This window comes from Mauremys mutica, chromosome 5 (assembly GCF_020497125.1).
Source record: "Mauremys mutica isolate MM-2020 ecotype Southern chromosome 5, ASM2049712v1, whole genome shotgun sequence".
NCBI lineage: Eukaryota > Metazoa > Chordata > Testudines > Geoemydidae > Mauremys > Mauremys mutica.
In genome coordinates this window covers 35,217,134-35,234,948 of record NC_059076.1, presented here as the reverse complement: position 1 = coordinate 35,234,948, position 17,815 = coordinate 35,217,134, and the positions used below count along the sequence as shown (strand labels likewise).

The 17,815-nt window shown below is 40.7% G+C and overlaps 1 protein-coding gene across 3 annotated transcripts in view; it reads right to left on the bottom strand.

Moving 5' to 3' along the window:
• PAPSS1 (3'-phosphoadenosine 5'-phosphosulfate synthase 1) overlaps window positions 1-17,815 on the bottom strand; it is a 76,412-nt gene that overhangs the window by 43,987 nt on the left and 14,610 nt on the right. For all 3 annotated transcript variants that reach the window (XM_045019551.1, XM_045019550.1, XM_045019552.1), the window contains exons 3-5: window positions 14,868-15,103; window positions 13,552-13,690; window positions 11,821-11,939 (exon numbers count right to left, since the gene is read on the bottom strand). In XM_045019551.1, coding sequence (XP_044875486.1) covers window positions 11,821-11,939; window positions 13,552-13,690; window positions 14,868-15,103 — 494 coding nt within the window. The remainder of the gene's footprint in view (window positions 1-11,820; window positions 11,940-13,551; window positions 13,691-14,867; window positions 15,104-17,815) is intronic.

Below are 17,815 nucleotides of genomic sequence, written 5' to 3'. Positions count from 1 at the left end.
AGTGACCACTTTAGGTTGATAAAGTTGCACTGAACATCCCTCAGTGCTTATAAGCATTTCCCTTTTTTTTTGGTACATTTATATAATTACATGCCAAACCAATATAAAAATAAAAACTAGGCATTTCAAGAGAATACATACTGTATTTAAAAAGCTATTTATTAAGCACATCAGATAGTAGCGGAAAACATACACTATTAGAGGAAGGAACAGTCAGTCTTCAGTTAAGTTACACCAGTCATTCAACTAACATGGAGTTAAGCCCACAAAAAACAGATATTAAAAATGAAGTAGTACAGACACTTGCTGTACTGCAATTACCATTAAAGTTCTGATACTTTCAGCTTAGAATACCATTTGCTGCAGTAGTCCAAGTACAGTCTCATAGACAAGGTCAGAGTTGCAGTGAAACAACTGTCAAGATCTTAATGGTGACCACTGTATATTCATATTAGTCACAAGTATTTTACAGTATTAAAAAGACATCAGTGTTCATTGGGAATTTTAAATGTTGTGGTGGCCGACGGGTAGCAAACTGGGTACATGACACTGATGATATTTTCTGCTTTAAATAGCCTTGGTGAAAACAAGTGCACTTAGAGCCCGCTCCAATTATGGATCAACATTTTAAATACACTTTGTTTTTTCACGTGAAAATAATATTTAGACAAACAGTAAACATATTTTAGGCCAAAGCTGCAAACGTAGTTAAAACCACAATACATGCATAAGTATGTATATTTTATGCATGCACAAATAGTTTTAAAGATGTAATTATTTGTTTAAATACACCGTGGGTTCAAATTAGGCACCTATGTTTTCAAAGTTACCCCATATTCTGTAAAAAAAGCAACTTAAGAGGAAGCGGGGCAGAGGGAAAGTTTCACTCCTACACCTTTTCTGTATTAGCAAATCAGTCCTCCCCGATCCTTGTTTATAGAAGTTATAGACAACATGACATACATTGAGAGCATGTAGCATTGGATAAAATAGAAACCACAGCAGAACCTCATTAATGACTGGGAGATTCAGTGCAAGTTTGTAAATCAGCAAATTAATTAACTCAAACCAATTATACCTGTATTTTATTCATTTGATCAACTACAGTTTTGTTTTATTTTTATACCAAATAGCATACCCCATCAACACACTGTAGTATATTTCGTAAAGATAAAGAAAACTTATGCAACTTAAATACCATATGTGCTGTTCAATTTTGCAAAGAGATATGGGAAGAGATCCACTTTGTGTGTTGACTATATGATGTGAAGATTAGTGAAGTTTAATGTATATAGAAATTCTTCATCATACTTAATATTACGAGCACTTTTTATGATGCAGGCTTTTCTCTGCCCACAGTGGTTGTGTTGTGTGTTCAGATCTTCAATTTAGAAGTATAAAAGTATAAAAATAATCATATATTTTAGGAATTAGATAGAAGTCTCTTTAAACCAATTCACCAGTGTTTTTCCCCTCATTTGTGTCAAAATATAGCTGTCATTCTTATGATGCAAAAACAATGTATTTCATTCAGACCATTATGTTAAGTCATTCTCTCCCCCTCTTACTACTGAAATTGACTGCCAATCTTATTCTTACACACTTACAAATCTCCTCAAGGTAACATCAACAATGAACTTTTCTCCATTAACTTATCTTTTGATATCCCAGAGCATGCAGTGCTGGCACACACTGAAGATTTAGAAACAAGCTGCTCAGTAGATTTCTTCCTGTGCATTACATTTTATCCGGTAAGTCCTTCCCACACCGTGAGAAATCTATAACTCAGTTAAGTTACCTTATACTCAGCACTTTTTCTTATGACTTCAAAGAAGTCCCACCCAATCATCCTCTGTGATAGATAGTTAGCTAAGAAAAGGTCTCAAGGATTCAATGGGGGACTGCCTAGGAATACAATTGGCTACTGGGGACATTTGGGGGAGAGCATGAGACAGGAAAGAAGGTTTTACGTAAAATAATTATTCAAAATTTACTAAAAGATGGGTATAATCAATTGTGTGTCAAATGCACTCTATTGCTTCCCTAATTTATATTAAAATGATGAAAATGCAGTGGATTCAAGATTATATACGCATGCTTTATGTTGATATTGAAAATATTAGGCTCCTATGCTTGAAATGGCCTAAGTTTCTTAATAAAAGAATATTGAAAGATGTATGTGGGCCTGTAATAATTCAATTTTATGACACAGGGGGACCTCCAGAGTGCCCTTTACTCTTATTTTTGAATATCAAGGTATATTTCTGTTCCACTAAACAGACAGATACAAATCAAAAATATAGCACAGATAATACAGAATTTCTGTATATGTTTATGCATATTTACAACTGTGTATTTTCCAGGAGCCATGTGAGAAACAGAGAGCCTTATCCTTTAGTTCCAGCAAAGTATTCCTACAGACCTCACTAAGGGCTTTCTGCACATAAGGACTGGCTTTCAGGTTCCTATTGTCTTTATAAAGAAAGCCCTCCTGGGCGATGCCCACTCATGACAACGTAATATCTTGTATTGAACCAACTTGTGTTGGTGGAAGGTATACGCCTTCAAGCTACAAAAAGCTCCTCTTCAGTAGGTCGAATAAAAGATATTACCTCACCTACCTAGTCTCTCTCTTATCCTAGGACTAACATGATTACAACAATGTTGCAAACAACTATGCTTCACTGGTTTAACACATACTAGCCAGTAAATTTTGCACCAGCCAGTAGAATAAGTTCTATTTGTTAATGTCTCTTTGGGGCTCCATGAGAGCAATAATCATTTCAACCAAGAATTCATTAAAAACCTGTCTGGTCCCAGATGGAGGATGGTCTTCCAATAGCAGACTTCTAATAAGACAGAGACATCCAAAGATCCAACACACAGATAGCAGCCACAGGGCCCTTTGTCTACTGTTTCCAGATGCAATGAGATTGATCAGTTCACCAAACTGACTTTAAGATAAGATATATATCTGGGTGTAGCAGCAACCCTGCTAATCTGGCTTCTTGGTGTTCACATCCCCCATAGTTCGCAGTGCGCAGAGACAGGAAAGTTTGTTCTGCCCAGAACTGAAGAATCCCCTCATAATAGCAGTGCGGAAAACTCTTTCAGACATACCAACTATCGCGATCAGAACAAGTCTGTTATCCATGGAAGGAGCAGTGCTCAGAGACCTCAATTAATCGTGTTCCAGCGGGTGGCTGCTGGGCTGAACTGGGTAGATTCCTTCAAAAAATCTGCCTCTTTGCATACACCAGTTGTGGGAAAGAAGACTGTGCAAGTGGGCACCCATGTGCCAATGGGTGAGACAGGGTAATATGGCTGTAGAGTGGGTAGGAAAAGAATTCGGAGTTACTGGGCAGGTACACGTAATGGCGTTTTGACCCCTAAGGGCCTCGGGCCCAACCAGCCCTGTTCTGAGCCAGAGACCTATTAAGAACAGGTGTTTGGGTCTGGTAGAGGGGATTATCAGCTCCAGCTGGGATGGGGGGTTAGGTGATTATAGGAATCAGGTGCATATCAGGCAAAGACTGAAACTGCTCAGTTTCATGAGCAGGGGCTCCAGGATGCAGATTAACCCCTGTGACAGGAAGACCGGGGAAGAGTTGCCAGGAACAGGGAAGCTCTGGCAAAAGGAGAGGTAGCTGTTTGACTTTGCTGAACTGTTTTATTTTGCAATTTGCTGAAAGTTATCAATGCAATGAATAAAGGGTGCCCTGAAGAAAAGGCCTGAACAGACTGGGCATAGTGTTTAACCCTAGGCTCCCTATACAATGAACGGGTACAGACAGGCACCTAAGAACCAGCGCACTAGGCAGGGAGATACCTAAGGTAGCCTGTGTAGCAGATGCCAAGGAAAGGGGTGTGTTCTAAGTTCTGCCCTTTTCTGGGAGTTAGGCACCTGAGTCCGAGTTGTAAGTAGGTGCCTCCCTCTGCTTGGGATCCACAGCTTCTCTCCTGGAGTTAGGCACCTAAGCAGTTTTTTTGCAAGAAATGCCAGAGGAGGTGGTGGTGATGCCTCCCTTATTACTCAGAACACTCACTCAGAAGGTGAGACGCCCAGGTTCAGTGCCTCCCTCGGCTGTAATGAGAGAGGGTTTGAACAGGTGTCTCCCACTTCTCAGGACAGTGTGAAAGCAAGATGACAGCCTGGTGGTTAGGACGCTCTCCTGAGAGGTGAGGTCCAGTTGTCCTGCTCCAAATGGCTAATTAACTAACCAACGTAGAACAGCTTTAACAGGGGAGAGCAAGAGACCCATAGCAGAATACCCCATAGCTCAGTTTTAGGGCACTCTCCCGATTGGTGGGAGACTCAAGTTCAAACACTCCCTCCCCATCAGGCAGTGGGGAGACTTGAGACACAGGGAACACACACAAGATCAAACAATAAATGATCTAAGTTGTGAGAAGGAAGAGGCAGTTATCCAGCTGCAAAACAGAATTGGCTGAGGACAGAAAAAATGGGAATGCTTTAAAGATAAGCCTTCATTATGAATTTTAGATGTTTCAGTGTCCTACTCTGCTTGTCCCTGGTTCTGAGCCTAGAAATAGGACGGGAAGCAGATCACAATGCTCCACTCTGAAGTAAATGACGGATGCCTTCATTTGTGTTGTGGCCTTCTGGTGGGTTGTTGAGACTAGGAATAGGACAACACTGCTCCTGAAGTTCTTTCACAGCTCTGCAGCATACCACTCAAGACAGCGTCCAGGAACCTCAGATGACCAAAGCTATAGGTAGTCCTTTTTCTCCCAAACGGAGAGAGCCGGCACTAAGTGAGGGTCTAACTCCAGCTAGGGTGAGTTAAAAGATCTGTAGATAGCGCTGAGGCAAAAGAGAGCAACTTCTGACCCTGATCTAGCAACTTGATCTAGCAACCACGTGCAGAGGTATTTTCTCCTGTTGTACTTCAGACTACTTCAAAAAATCCCTTTCTAGAACTGGCAGGGGTCAGGATTTTAAGCAGACTTTTCTAATGACTGAATAACCTCAGCTCTCCATAAAGTTTCCTATTGCATGGCACCAAGATAACTCAGAACTGATTGTCTGAGCACCTGACTTCACAGACCAAAGCTCCATACATCTGCCTAAAATAGATCTGAATCCCATTCCCTACAATCAGCAAGACAGAAGCCCTTTGACTGCACACACAGGAATTTTCTGGCCTTATACAATGGAGAAAAGAAATGGTGGGCAGAAAGGAAAGGGGAGTTAAGGGGATAATCTCTTCAAGAACCGAATGTAGCCCCGGACAAAGCCATGGATATATTGACCTGAAATGTTAGTTTGAAAATTGGAAATGAAGTTTGGAATGGTCCTCAATAATGCTCTGCAATAAGAAGGTCTTGCTAAGCCATTGTCTGCTGCAGAGACAGATAAAATCGTAGGTTATTTCAGAAAGTGGGACATTCTCCTGTTGCCAGTAACTGACAGGTTCTGCCCCCACGCTGCAGTACCATTGTAATGAATCTGTGGACCTCAGCATGAAGGAAAATAGCTTCCAACCCACCTTAATATTGGTCTATCACAAAACAATACTTTATTTTATCATGTTAAACCATTTCTTCTTCCAAATAAATCCAGCAGCAGGGTGGACACTGATCTATTATCCCTACATAAATTCTCCAGGGTGACTTTCTATGGCTTGTGTGTGACTAGTGTTCCACATCAAGTTAATAGAACACATTGTTCAGTATTTCAGTAACATCACAGGCTAAACACAGTGACACAAGGCAATTGTTTTTGTACTACAACTTAAACATGGTGTTCTATCCTGTAATCATCAGCCTTTTCCTGTATTTTTTTACCCCACACTGTGCATTCACAGTGACAGATTGGGACACTCCAAAATAAATATTAATATGAGTCAATACTGTTAAATAGTCTGTTTAGTTGTTTCACATTTGTATTTATGCTATAGAAGTCAGTGCCGTCCACATTCATATGTTATGTTTGTTGCAGTTTATTTGAGCAATTTTTAAAATGCATCTCTTTGGATCTTTACCTTAAGAGGTATATAGCTCTACTAACTCCTTTTGTGTAAAGTTATAACATGCTGTACCGCATTAATAATTGCTTTGAATAAAAGCATCAGCTAAATGATTTGGTGGTGGTGGTGATAATGATTAATAAATAAATAATAATAGCAACATTTTGCTCAGTTAGAATGTTGGATGGTTCTGTTCCATGTTTAATATGTTCAAAGTCTAAAGAAGTTACTTATGGTAAATGAGATGTTTCTCAAATGAATAAAAAAAAAGATGGTTTCTAAAACGAGTTGATTTCATCCACACTTTGCGATTCCCATTGTAAAAATCAACCACTTATAAGAATTGAATCATCTGGGATGTATGTGATTCTTCTAAAAGGAGTGCACTGTATGAGAACAGAACCAACACTAATTTGAACTCTAAGAGTTCACCCAGAGGTTTCCTTGGCCTTTGTTTCAATTTCAATATTAAACCCCCCGTCAACTATTTCTTAATACCACGATATTACCGTCTAACTAAAAATAAATGAAATTACGTATTCGTTAATCAAAATTAACCCCTGGAATGCCACACATAGTTGTCATTTACTTTGCTGAAAGAGGTGGTCACTGCCCAGAGCGTGGCCTAATATCATCCTTTCCCAGCAGAAGACTCAGTGACACCATTGCAATTTAAACTTGTATTTTATACATTTTATATACCTGCAGATTACTGGTTATTGCTCATAGGATGGGCAGTGTATGTCCTGCATGGTATTGCTGACCAGAGGAGGTGAAACTATGATCAATAAGAAATTTGAGGGAGACCAAGAACCCTAATGACAAATAGCTTCTTCTTAGAAACACCAGTGAGAAACTGGCTGATGAGCAGCAATGAGGTTCTAGGCACCACAGCTTGTGTAAATTATAAGAAAGTAACTACACCTCTACCTCGATATAACACGGTCCTTGGGAGCCAAAAAAAAATCTTATTGCGTTATAGGTGAAACTGCGTAATAACAAACTTGCTTTGATCCACCGGAGTACACAGCCCCACCCCCCTGGAGCACTGCTTTACCACGTTATAACTGAATTCGTGTTATATCGGGTTGCATTATATCGAGGTAGAGGTGCATCATCAAAACTAGAGAAAAATACAGAAAAGCATAGAAGACAAGAGTATTTTGCCAAAAGACAAAAAAAAGCCAGAAGATATAGGTCCAAATTCTGCTCTGTTACAACTCTACAGATCAGGAGCCAATCCAGTAAATTTAATGAAGTTACTCTAATTTTACAGTAATATGATAAAACCAAATTTAGATTACAGGAGATGCAAAGCCAGTTTTTAAACGATCTCAAGGATGTTGCTAGAGACAGAAGCTTTTCCTCTTGTTTGCGGAATAAACAACCATAAATGCATGTCTTTCAGACACACAAGCTATATTTCTATAAAACACTATTTCAGGCTACGCAAAACCAGAGCTCATTTCAAGTGTGTGACAGCACTTTATCAATGCTGAATATAAGAAGAGAGAAATTCTTCCTATTTATAGCCAATACAAAGTAAGCAATCTGTTGGCATGTATACTGACTTACACATTTGTGTTTAAAGGAGACCCCCGATGCAAGTATCTTGCTGAGCTTTTGACACTCAAGTGGATTGGAGAGTATGGGGCTTTGAGTTCTGAAGGCTCTTGTGATTCAGACTCTGCCCATATCTTGGTTTCCTTAGTTCTCAGTTAGTGTAATACCCTGAATCTCACAACTACCATAAGTTTGGGGGGTTTTTTTGTTGTGGGGGAGGTTTTGAGGGGGGGGTTAAATAAAGGCTAATATCTTTTTTGTTTGTCAAGGCTTTTGGCATACTGCTGAAATTGTGCTCGGATCTTATTTGATTGATTTTGTCTTAATAGCTGTTCTTTGTTGTGAAATGTATAAAACACTAGAGGGGACAGTGTTTCAAACACAATGTGTTTTTTAAGACTGACAGAATCTAGGATGTCACATCCTGGAAAGTGTGCCAGCTAGGAGAATTTCCTCAGAACAGATTATGGGACCATGTGTAACTAAGCAAATGAAGGGAATGGAAAATAATTAGCCCTAAACAATAAACAAAAGAAAAACAGCTAGCAACAATATCGCTGGTAAAATTAAGCACCCTTCAGGTATGTCTACACTGCAATTAAAAACCTGCAGCTAGCCCATGGTAGCTGACTCAGGCTCGGGCTCAGGGACTATTTAATTGTGGTGTACATGTTCGGACTCTGGCTGGAGCCTGGGCTCTAGGACCCAGATCTTGGATGGAAGCCTGAGCCGGAACATCTATACCACAATTAAATAGCCCCTTAGCCTGAGCCCTACAAGCCTGAGTCAGCTGGCACAGGCCAGCCACAGGTGTCTAATTGCAGTGTAGACATACCCTTAGAGAACAATTCATTATTTCTAGCTGTTCACATCACACACAGGCCAGTTCCCCTCCTGGTTTAACAATGAGAACATTAGTCTCTCAGGCACAGACAAGGAAGTTTGAGCGTTATCCATTCTGCTGCAATATAGGTTTAACAATCAGTAAAAAGCATATTGGTAAAGGGAGAGCATATTTATACGCTAGTTTGTCATTCAGGTTTCTTAATTTTAATATGTGGGGCAGCGGTGAGAAGGTTCTTTCTTTACAGGGTGCTTGAGGTTTTTCAGCCACCAAACCAACTATAACCAAAAGAAACTCAAATTCCTACATTTCATCTGTGTCCTAAGTCCTTTCTTTCCCTCCTCTCTTCTGATTTCCAGTAAGGTTTCTTCAAAACCCCCTTTGATTTCTCACTTCTCTCCCGTACTTCCTTATTCTCTAGTCTCCCTCACACCTTTTCTCCCAGGAGCCCCTGGAGATGTATTTTGTATCTTCTTCCCCCTCTACATGCACAGAGTCCCATTTCAGAGTCAATTTCTCATCAACTCTCCTTCCCGAATCCCACTGATGCTATTTCTTCAGCTATATCACCAAAGAGCATATGAACCAAACCCAGCAAGAACTAACATCTTCTGCTATTTCACTACTACCTTCCATCTTTTTGTATATCTCCACAATTCAACTCTTAGTCTGAAACTCCCCACTGAAACTCATCTTCTCCTTCTATTATTTGTGGCTCTCCATGCCCCCTAGTGGAGGACTGTACCTGTACAGTAACTCCTTGCTTAACACTAGTTATGTTCCTGAAAAATGAGACTTTAAGCAAAATGATGTTAAGTGAATCCAATTTCCCCATAAGAAATCATGTAAAGGAGGGGTTAGGTTCCAGGGAATTTTTTTTCGCTATACAAAAGGGGTGTGTGTGTGTATACACACACACACACCCACCATATATATATATATATATATGTATATATACATATAATATATATATATATATGTATATATACATATACACACACACCTTATACACACACACCATATACATATACGCGTGTGTGTGTGTATATATATATGTGTGTGTGTGTGTGTGTATACACACACAGTATAAGTTTTAAACAAACAATTTAATACTAAACACTGCAATGATGATTGTGAAGCTTGGTTGAGGTGGTGGAGTCAAGAGAATTATGTATGCATTTAGCACAGATTTCAGGAAGACATCAAAGTTGCTTGTTTCCATTCAAAAAATTGGTCATCTGAAATTCAAGAAATACTAACATTTTGCATAAGGTTTTGGTTCATAGCTATTTTAAACAAAATCAAATTTTTTAATCCTTCTTCCCTCTGCTGCTTTTCCTCTGCTAGTCTTAACGGATTACTAAAGAAGAAAATCCACATGCTTATTATAGGTAAAATACTATTCCTAATAGAGTCTTAAAGCCTACATAATTCACTTGAGACTAAGGCTATATGTCTACACTACAAATTACTTTGATATAACTTACATCACTCATGGGTGTGAAAAATCCACGCCCCTGAGTGACGTACATTATACTGACCTAAGCACTGGTGTAGACAGCACTATGTGAATGGCAGAAGCTCCTCTGCCAACATAGCTACCGCCTCTCGTGGAGGCAGGAGTTAAGCCGATAGGAGAGTTCTGTCCCATCAGCTTAGAGGGTCTTCACCAGAAGCACTACTGCTGCGCCACTGTAAATGATGTAGTGTAGACGGTCTCCGGCACAGCAACACTCACCTCCCTTATGGATTCACCCTCTTCGTCCGTCAGGGGAGAAATGGCAAGAACATCTCCCACGCCCTTCCCTAAATAGTTATTCACTCTCACTCTTCTTAGTAAGTGCTAAAGTATGGCCTAAGCTAGGGGCAGGGTAAACCCTGTTTAATTGAGACAAATGCCAAATCCTATTCAGCACAGCAGACCCAGTGCACTAAGCAAAGAACTGGAGGCTCGTTACATGGGCTCACATGCTGCTAGTCTCTTGAATTATGAAGTTTTAGAACAAAGATGGCTTTTCCTACTAGCAAGTGCAAGAGATCCTGTGATCCAGTTATTACTAGCATCCTATATATGCAGGGCTGGCGCTTCCATTAGGTGACCCTAGGCGGTCGCCTAGGGCGACAGGATTCAGGGAGCAGCATTTTGTGCGCTCCCTATGGGGCGCACGGGAGCTTCCGGTTCGGCTCCCGTCGCGCCGCCGAAGAAGGACCTTCTGCCGACGTGCCACGGAAAACAGCGGCAGGCAACTGAACAGCTCAATGAGAGAGAGAGAGAGAGAAACTGCAGCCTGCCAGTTACACTCTGGCTCTCACCATCCTTGGTTATACTGCAGGGTAACCACATCACATCCTCAGTCCCAGATTCCCCTCCCCCGAAATGTACCGTATGTCTCTTGGACTGTTCAAATGTATTAAGTCAATTATTCTTTTAAGGGAATAATGTACCAGCTTATTATCTTAAATAGTTACCCAGACACTCAACTTAAACACACTGGAATAGATAAAACAAGTATATTAACTACAAAGACAGAGATTTTAAGTGAGTATAAGTAATGAGGCATAAAAGTCAGAAATGGTTACACGAAACATCAAGATAAAACGCTTACTGGTGCCTAACAAAGTATATTAGATTGAAGCAAAATTTCTCACCAAACGCTTCCAGCAAGATTAGTTACCAAACTCTTCAGGTCAGGACCCACACCCCCTCCCAACCTCTCCAGAATCCAATGGCTGTTTTCCTCTGTCTTCTTAGGTGCCATGCCAGAGGCAGATGGGGCGTGGGGGGATCCCTTGGGGTGTTTGCCCCTGTTCCTCTTTTACAAGCTTTTCCAGTTGGAAACTAGGAGACTGCCCAGCCTCAGGAGGAAAAAATCTCCATGCTGTTTCTGTGCTAAGATGCAAGTCTTTGTCCTTGCTCCCCTTGTTTTGTAAATAATGGCTCATTAGCTTTGTTGACATCTGGCTGGGGCATCAACTTGCCCTTTGTCTTTGAGAAACTGGTTTAACCACTCCCCAGACTTAACTGGGAGATATTCTTCAGCCATGATTTCAGTTTATGTTCATAACTATATATAATGTTGCTATATGCAACCTTACCATGATATTACTGATGAACAAGTTGTGAGGCATCAGAGCACCTCACTTTTTGCGTCTCTCAGCTTGGACAATGAAAACAGATTAAGTTTCATTTTTGTTTACAGTGCATTTCCATTTTCATGTTTTTACTGCTACGACGTTTGTTTTTAAGACTCTGCAGGGTGTTTTTAAAGACAAATCTTTACAGTGGTATTTTTTTTTAATTGTGGAAAAAGTTTTTATTGCTCTTTAGTTTTATAAAACTTATTTTTAAAAGAATTCAAATTTGGAGATAAATTTAAATCAAAATTTAAATCAATATCAGAAGACACCACCATATCTCCTTACCCTTTCTTGAAGGAGTTCCACTACTTGTTGAATGCAATCATTCACGTCACAGGAATCAGTTTTCAGCACTAGTTCTGGCGCCTCAGGCTTTTCATACTCAGAGTCAATACCAGTAAAACCTGCATGACAGAAAACAGAACTGAAAATTCCTCCATACTTCAGATTGGTTCTTGTATTATTCGACTGTGGCTGCCTGGTTGTAGGCAGACATGCAGTATGGCAGAGTACGTAGTTTTAACTTCTTTGATGCTATTTTGTATGGTGACTGAATTTTTTTTTAAATGAGGCCCTTTATTATCACTGCCTGATCTTTCTAAATGCAACCTTCTACACTAAACAACAGAATATACCATGGATGAGGAAGAAGGAAGCAAAAGCACAATGTGCAACAATCTTGAGTTACTAGTTAGACACCCTTTTGGCTGTCCTTACTGTAATTGCTTTGATATGGAATGCATTGTTAAATAATCTTTTTACATATTTTGCTTATCTGCACGCAAGACTGGTTAACAAGTTTTTGATTCAACAGGCAGAACGCTAAAGGGCAAAACATCACAGTGGTTTTTCTGGCACGCTGGTATGGCTAATAGAGCTGAAGTAGTTAAGTGAGCTAATAAAGCCAGCTATACATGGCTATTACACTCCTAAAGACTGCATTTACATCCCAAATCAGACACCATATAATTTTCTCTGCCATCTCTACTTAATATGCTACTCTGAAACAGAGGAGCTTTTAACCAATCATGCCTCTCGTCCAGGGAGGCAATCCCATAATCACCGCCACGGAAATCCAGATATGCATTAAGCAGTCTTTGATTCGATAGCTTCATCTTCTCTAGAGAAAAAGATGGTGGATTCTCTGTAACTTGAAGTCTTTAAATCAAGATTTCAGTAACTCAGCAAGAGGTTATGGGTTTATTGCAGGTTTTGTAGCCTGCAACGTGCAGGTCAGACTAGATGATCATGATGGTCCCTTCTGCCCTTAAAGTCTATGAGATCGAGTAGCTGAAGCAGATACTATACAACACTGTTTTGCTTCCAAATACAGGCAGAATAACTATTGCTAACCACTATAAGTTGCAGGACTACTATCCAGCAAAAAGGCACTTCTACGAGGTTATCCTTAAACAAAATTGCTGACTGATTCCAATCCATTTGGATATGATTTCCAGCTTTAATTTTTTCTAGTGGGGCTTATTTGTGGTATTAAAATGCAACAGGGCATCAGCACACAACCATAGCTTCTTCAGCACCACAAAAATAAATTTGTAAAAGCGTTCTTCATGATGCAGCTTTACAGAAGGAAGGATTGTGAATGTACTTTGTTTCCATTACTTTTTGGGCAGGCCATTATGAGCATTACAGTAGTGTCTGCACGTGGAAACTAGATCAGGGCCCCACGGTGGTTGGCACTGTACAAACAGAGTGGAGAAACTGTTCTTGCTCCAAGGAGCCTACAATCTAAATAGAGAACACAGATAAAGGGTGAGAGGGGAAACAGTCGCAGAGAGACAAAGCAACTTGCCCAAGGTTACACAGCAGGCTTACAGCAGAGCAGGGAATAGAAATCAGGTTTTTTTGAGTCCAAGCCCAGTGTCTATCCACTGGACCATAATGCGCCTTAATGAAATGTGGCCTGGAGTGTGCCATTTATTTATTTGTCCATAAAGCCAATCACTACAACATCATCAAAGTTTAGCATGGAAAAGATGTGACTATACTTAGATTCACCTTTAATTTCTCCAGCCCGAGCTTTTTTGTAGAGTCCTTTGACATCTCTCTTTTCACAGACATGCAGTGGAGCATCCACAAATACTTCAAAAAAAGGCAAATTTGCACCTTCGTGAATCTGCCTGGCATTGCTCCGATCCTGAACGGGGAGGGTGGAAGGGGGAAAAGAAAACAGATTTTAAATAGAATTTTGAATCAGAAAAAAAATTAAAGAAGAATATTTGAAGGACATTAGCTTATTTAAGATTGCGATCACAAAACAGAGGGAAAGGGGAAAATAGATATGTTCTTTTCATAAAGTACAAACTACATATGATTAGTTGGTCTGCTGCTTTCAGCATAGTAAAATTGACACCAAATTCAGAGGTAGTTTATACAGAACTGGATTTATATACCTAAGTCATATGTACAATGGGATATTCTATTTCCTACTCTCTCCCCCCCACACCCTCAAAAATATTAGGAGTTACCTCCCATTGAGAGTAATACATCTACCCCATTCTCACTTTGAAACTTTCACACTATAGACCTCATGCATAAACACTATTTTTAAAGATGCTCCCTGGTGTCCATTCGCCAACTCTCTCTCCTTCATTCACTGAGTAGTAATCTCCACAGACACAATGAAAAATTCTTAACAGTATAAAATGTACACACACATTTAGGCTGTATTTCCAAAAAAACACATCTAAATACACATGCAAAACTGCAAACAACAACAAACTGAACAAGTTGAACACAGTTACCCATTTTGCAAGCTCAACTGCATATTTTTCTTGCACAATTTAGGCACAATTTTGGGAAGTAAAGACCAAGCATATTCTCCACCTTCTTGGTATTTAAAAAGCGAGGAAATCCAGATGACTCTAAGCTGGACAAGTGAAAAAAACCCTGAAATTGTGGTTTGTCTTTTCTCCTTTTCCCTCTTGTCCTAATACCAAATTTGTATCTCTCAGCTGTGACAAAATTACACTGAAAGGCAGCTACCATTTTAAATTTAGTAGAAGCAGGGACTGCACTAATACTGAAAAAAGTTCAACTTGTCTAGGAAATTCATGAGATGTCACCTACAGTTGTATCTCTAAGGCAACTCAAAGGAAATTCAAGCTTAAATATAATTTAAAATTTTAGTATGTATCAACTGGAGAGAGGCTAAATGGAGGATGCCTAGAGCTCAAAAATTTTCCATGAGTGACACTGACTTATATTTTGCATGTGTTTTCTGCAGTGAGACTGGTGATATGAACATATTCGTGGCATAGCAAAACTACTGCATCCTGTAGCACCATAAATATGTATCAGGGCAGTATGCTTACCTGCGTATAAGGAGAGATAAAACTAGCAATGCACACCAGACCAGCATCTGCAAACAACTTAGCAACCTCAGCAATACGTCGGACATTTTCTTCCCTGTCTTCCGGACTGAAGCCCAGATTCTTATTAAGGCCTTGGCGAATATTGTCACCATCCAATGTGTAGCATGGAATATCATGGCACACTAAATACTCCTCCAATGCCATGCTAACTGTGGTCTTTCCAGCCCCAGACAGCCCTAAACAAATCAAAAACAAAAAAATGTTAGACCAATTCACCGTTCAACATACATCACTTTAAGAAATGGGAGAAAAATTACGTTAAACTCCATCAGCTTCCTCTATTTATATTCAGTCACTCTCTCACACTCCCCTCAAATATTTTTAAGCAGATGAAGGAAAATTGAGCCAGAGAGGCTATATGAATAGGAGCGCCACAGTCTACAATAAGAAGCTGCTTACTGCACTGCTACTTTCACATTCTAGACTTTGACTACCCGCTGGCAGGAGCCAGCGGACGGAACCCCAGACTGACAGCAGGTTGAGCGGCCTGGGGTTCCGACCACCGGCCCCACTCAGCCCACTGCGGGGCCTGGATAGATGGAACCCTGGGCCGACAGCTGCCGCCGGCCCGCTCAGCCCGCTGCCAGTCTGGGGTTCCATCTGCTGACCCCTGTAATCGTTAAAATGTATTACGGGCACGCCAAACCTTAAATTACAGTGAATAAACGAAGACTCAGCACACCACTTCTGAAAGGTTGCCGACCCCTGATCTATGGGATCCAACAAGAATTAGGTTTCCATTGTGCTGTCCAAAAAAGTAAAACAGAGGGAGCTCATCATCTGCAGAACCCTCTGACATCCTCTATACAAGTTTTAAAATCGTGTATTGTTTTGTGCAGAGATAGCCTTAAACTTTTTTGCATCTCTTATAGACTTTTAGTAGGATTTTGAAAAGCGATGATGCACCTTAGGAGCACGTCCCATGGAGAGTCTTGTGATCCTAAGTCACTTGCCACTTTTGAAAATCCCATCCTTTTGTAGTGCAGCTTCAAGGTTTTTCTGAAACAGCCCTTCCAACTCTCTGCCTGGAGTCTAGACTGGCAATAAGGGGCCAATTTCATCCTGTGAATCCTGACAGAAATCAGTCCTTTTACTTCTGGTTTTCCTCCAAGTCTGCTTACCTCGGTGCTTAGAATTTACCATATTTATATTTGGAACCAGCAGTGAGACCTGAATCAATCCTGGTGGTGTATTTCTAGTCCTAAATCAGCAGAGCTATCAGTCCATCATCTTGAGGCACATGACTTCCCCTAATAGTCTTATTCTAGCATTCTGTTCCCATAGATCTTAATCCTCCTACTCGGTCCTTTATCCCACCTCTTCCTCAACAACAAAACTGAGGGACAAAGATTTCATTATTGAGGCAGCTTCCTGGAAAGGTGGTCACATATTCTTAGCTGCCTAAGTCCTTACTGCAACTGTCTGGAAAAGCGGTTACTGGGAGTCAGAGAAATGGTCTGCAAACTATAACAGTTTAAAATGAATTCTTGCCTGGTTTAGTGAGTGTGTGTTACGATGAAGTTGTACTACAACTATAACAAGTTATATTAAAAAAGTTATTTGACAAAGTTTTTGACTTGCATATTGTATTTAAAAATAAAAAGCTTTCCCCTCTCCATTCCAATTTTTGTCAGAGGGACCAGCAATTAAAAACTTATCCTGGCTCATTTATATGACTAAAGCAGCATAACAATGTGACTTTCACACTTGCAAGATAATATCAAAAACATTAGACTAATCCAGATCATGTCTATGAAATACTTAGTGCTCTCGGCAGACATAACATGCAACTCCCCAATAGACAAAAAAGAAGTCTGAAGATTACGACTAAGGGTATGGCTACACTTACAGATCTGCAGCGCTGGTCGTCCAGCTGTGCAGGGCCAGCACTGGTGTGTGGCCACACTCACAGCTACCAGCGCTGGTGTGTGGCCACATTTGCAGTATTTGCAGCGCTGTTGGGAGTGATGCATTATGGGCAGCTATCCCAGCATTCAAGTGGCAGCAACGGTGCTTTTCAAAAGAGGGGGGTGGGGTGGGGCGTAGTGTGACAGGGAGCGGGGGGAGAGAGAGAGAGAGTGGATTTTTGGAGCCAACACTGTGTGTTACCTTCCTGACTTGAAAAATCAGAACATGTTCCCGATCCCTTAGCCTTAACTCTTAACTGCAAACAGCCTGCAGCCAACACGACTCCCTTTCTCCCGGCTGTTTCTGTCAAGCAAACACTCACTCCCTGCCTGCCTCATTATCTCATTTGATTGTTCACAGATTGATCACAGCAAACAGGAGCTGTGTTTGTAGATAAACAGCTCCGGGATCAACGGAGCTCCGGAGTTCACAACAAAACAAAGAGAGGCTGCATAACAAAACAAAGAGAGTACGGTAATTTATAAAAGCATTCTGGGATACATCCTTATACCCTGGAGGCCAATCACAGCGCTGGTGTGTGGCCACACTTGATGACCAGCGCTGGAATCCTTATTCCCCATGCCGAGTGAGGTGTACGGCCAGCGCTGCAGCCAGGGAGTTGCAGCGCTGGAAGTGCCCTGCTGGTGTGGCCACTTACTAATTGCAGCACTGGTGGAGGCTTTCCAGGGCTGCAACTCGCCAGTGTAGCCATACCCTAAGGCTGATCAAGACTGGTGCATAGTGCTGTAGAGATGTGGAGAGCAAGGGCATCAACTTCTTATTACCCAAAGAGTGAACATGATATAACAGGCTGAATTCCAAATGTGCTGCTTGACTGGGCTCCTTGGTTGATGTTTTTTCTACCTTTGTCATTATCAAACCTTTCACACAAGCTTTATTTATGCTAGGGAAATTTCCCATAACTAGAGTTTGTTCCCCATAAAACTATAATGCCACATCTTGTGTCCACACCCAAGAGT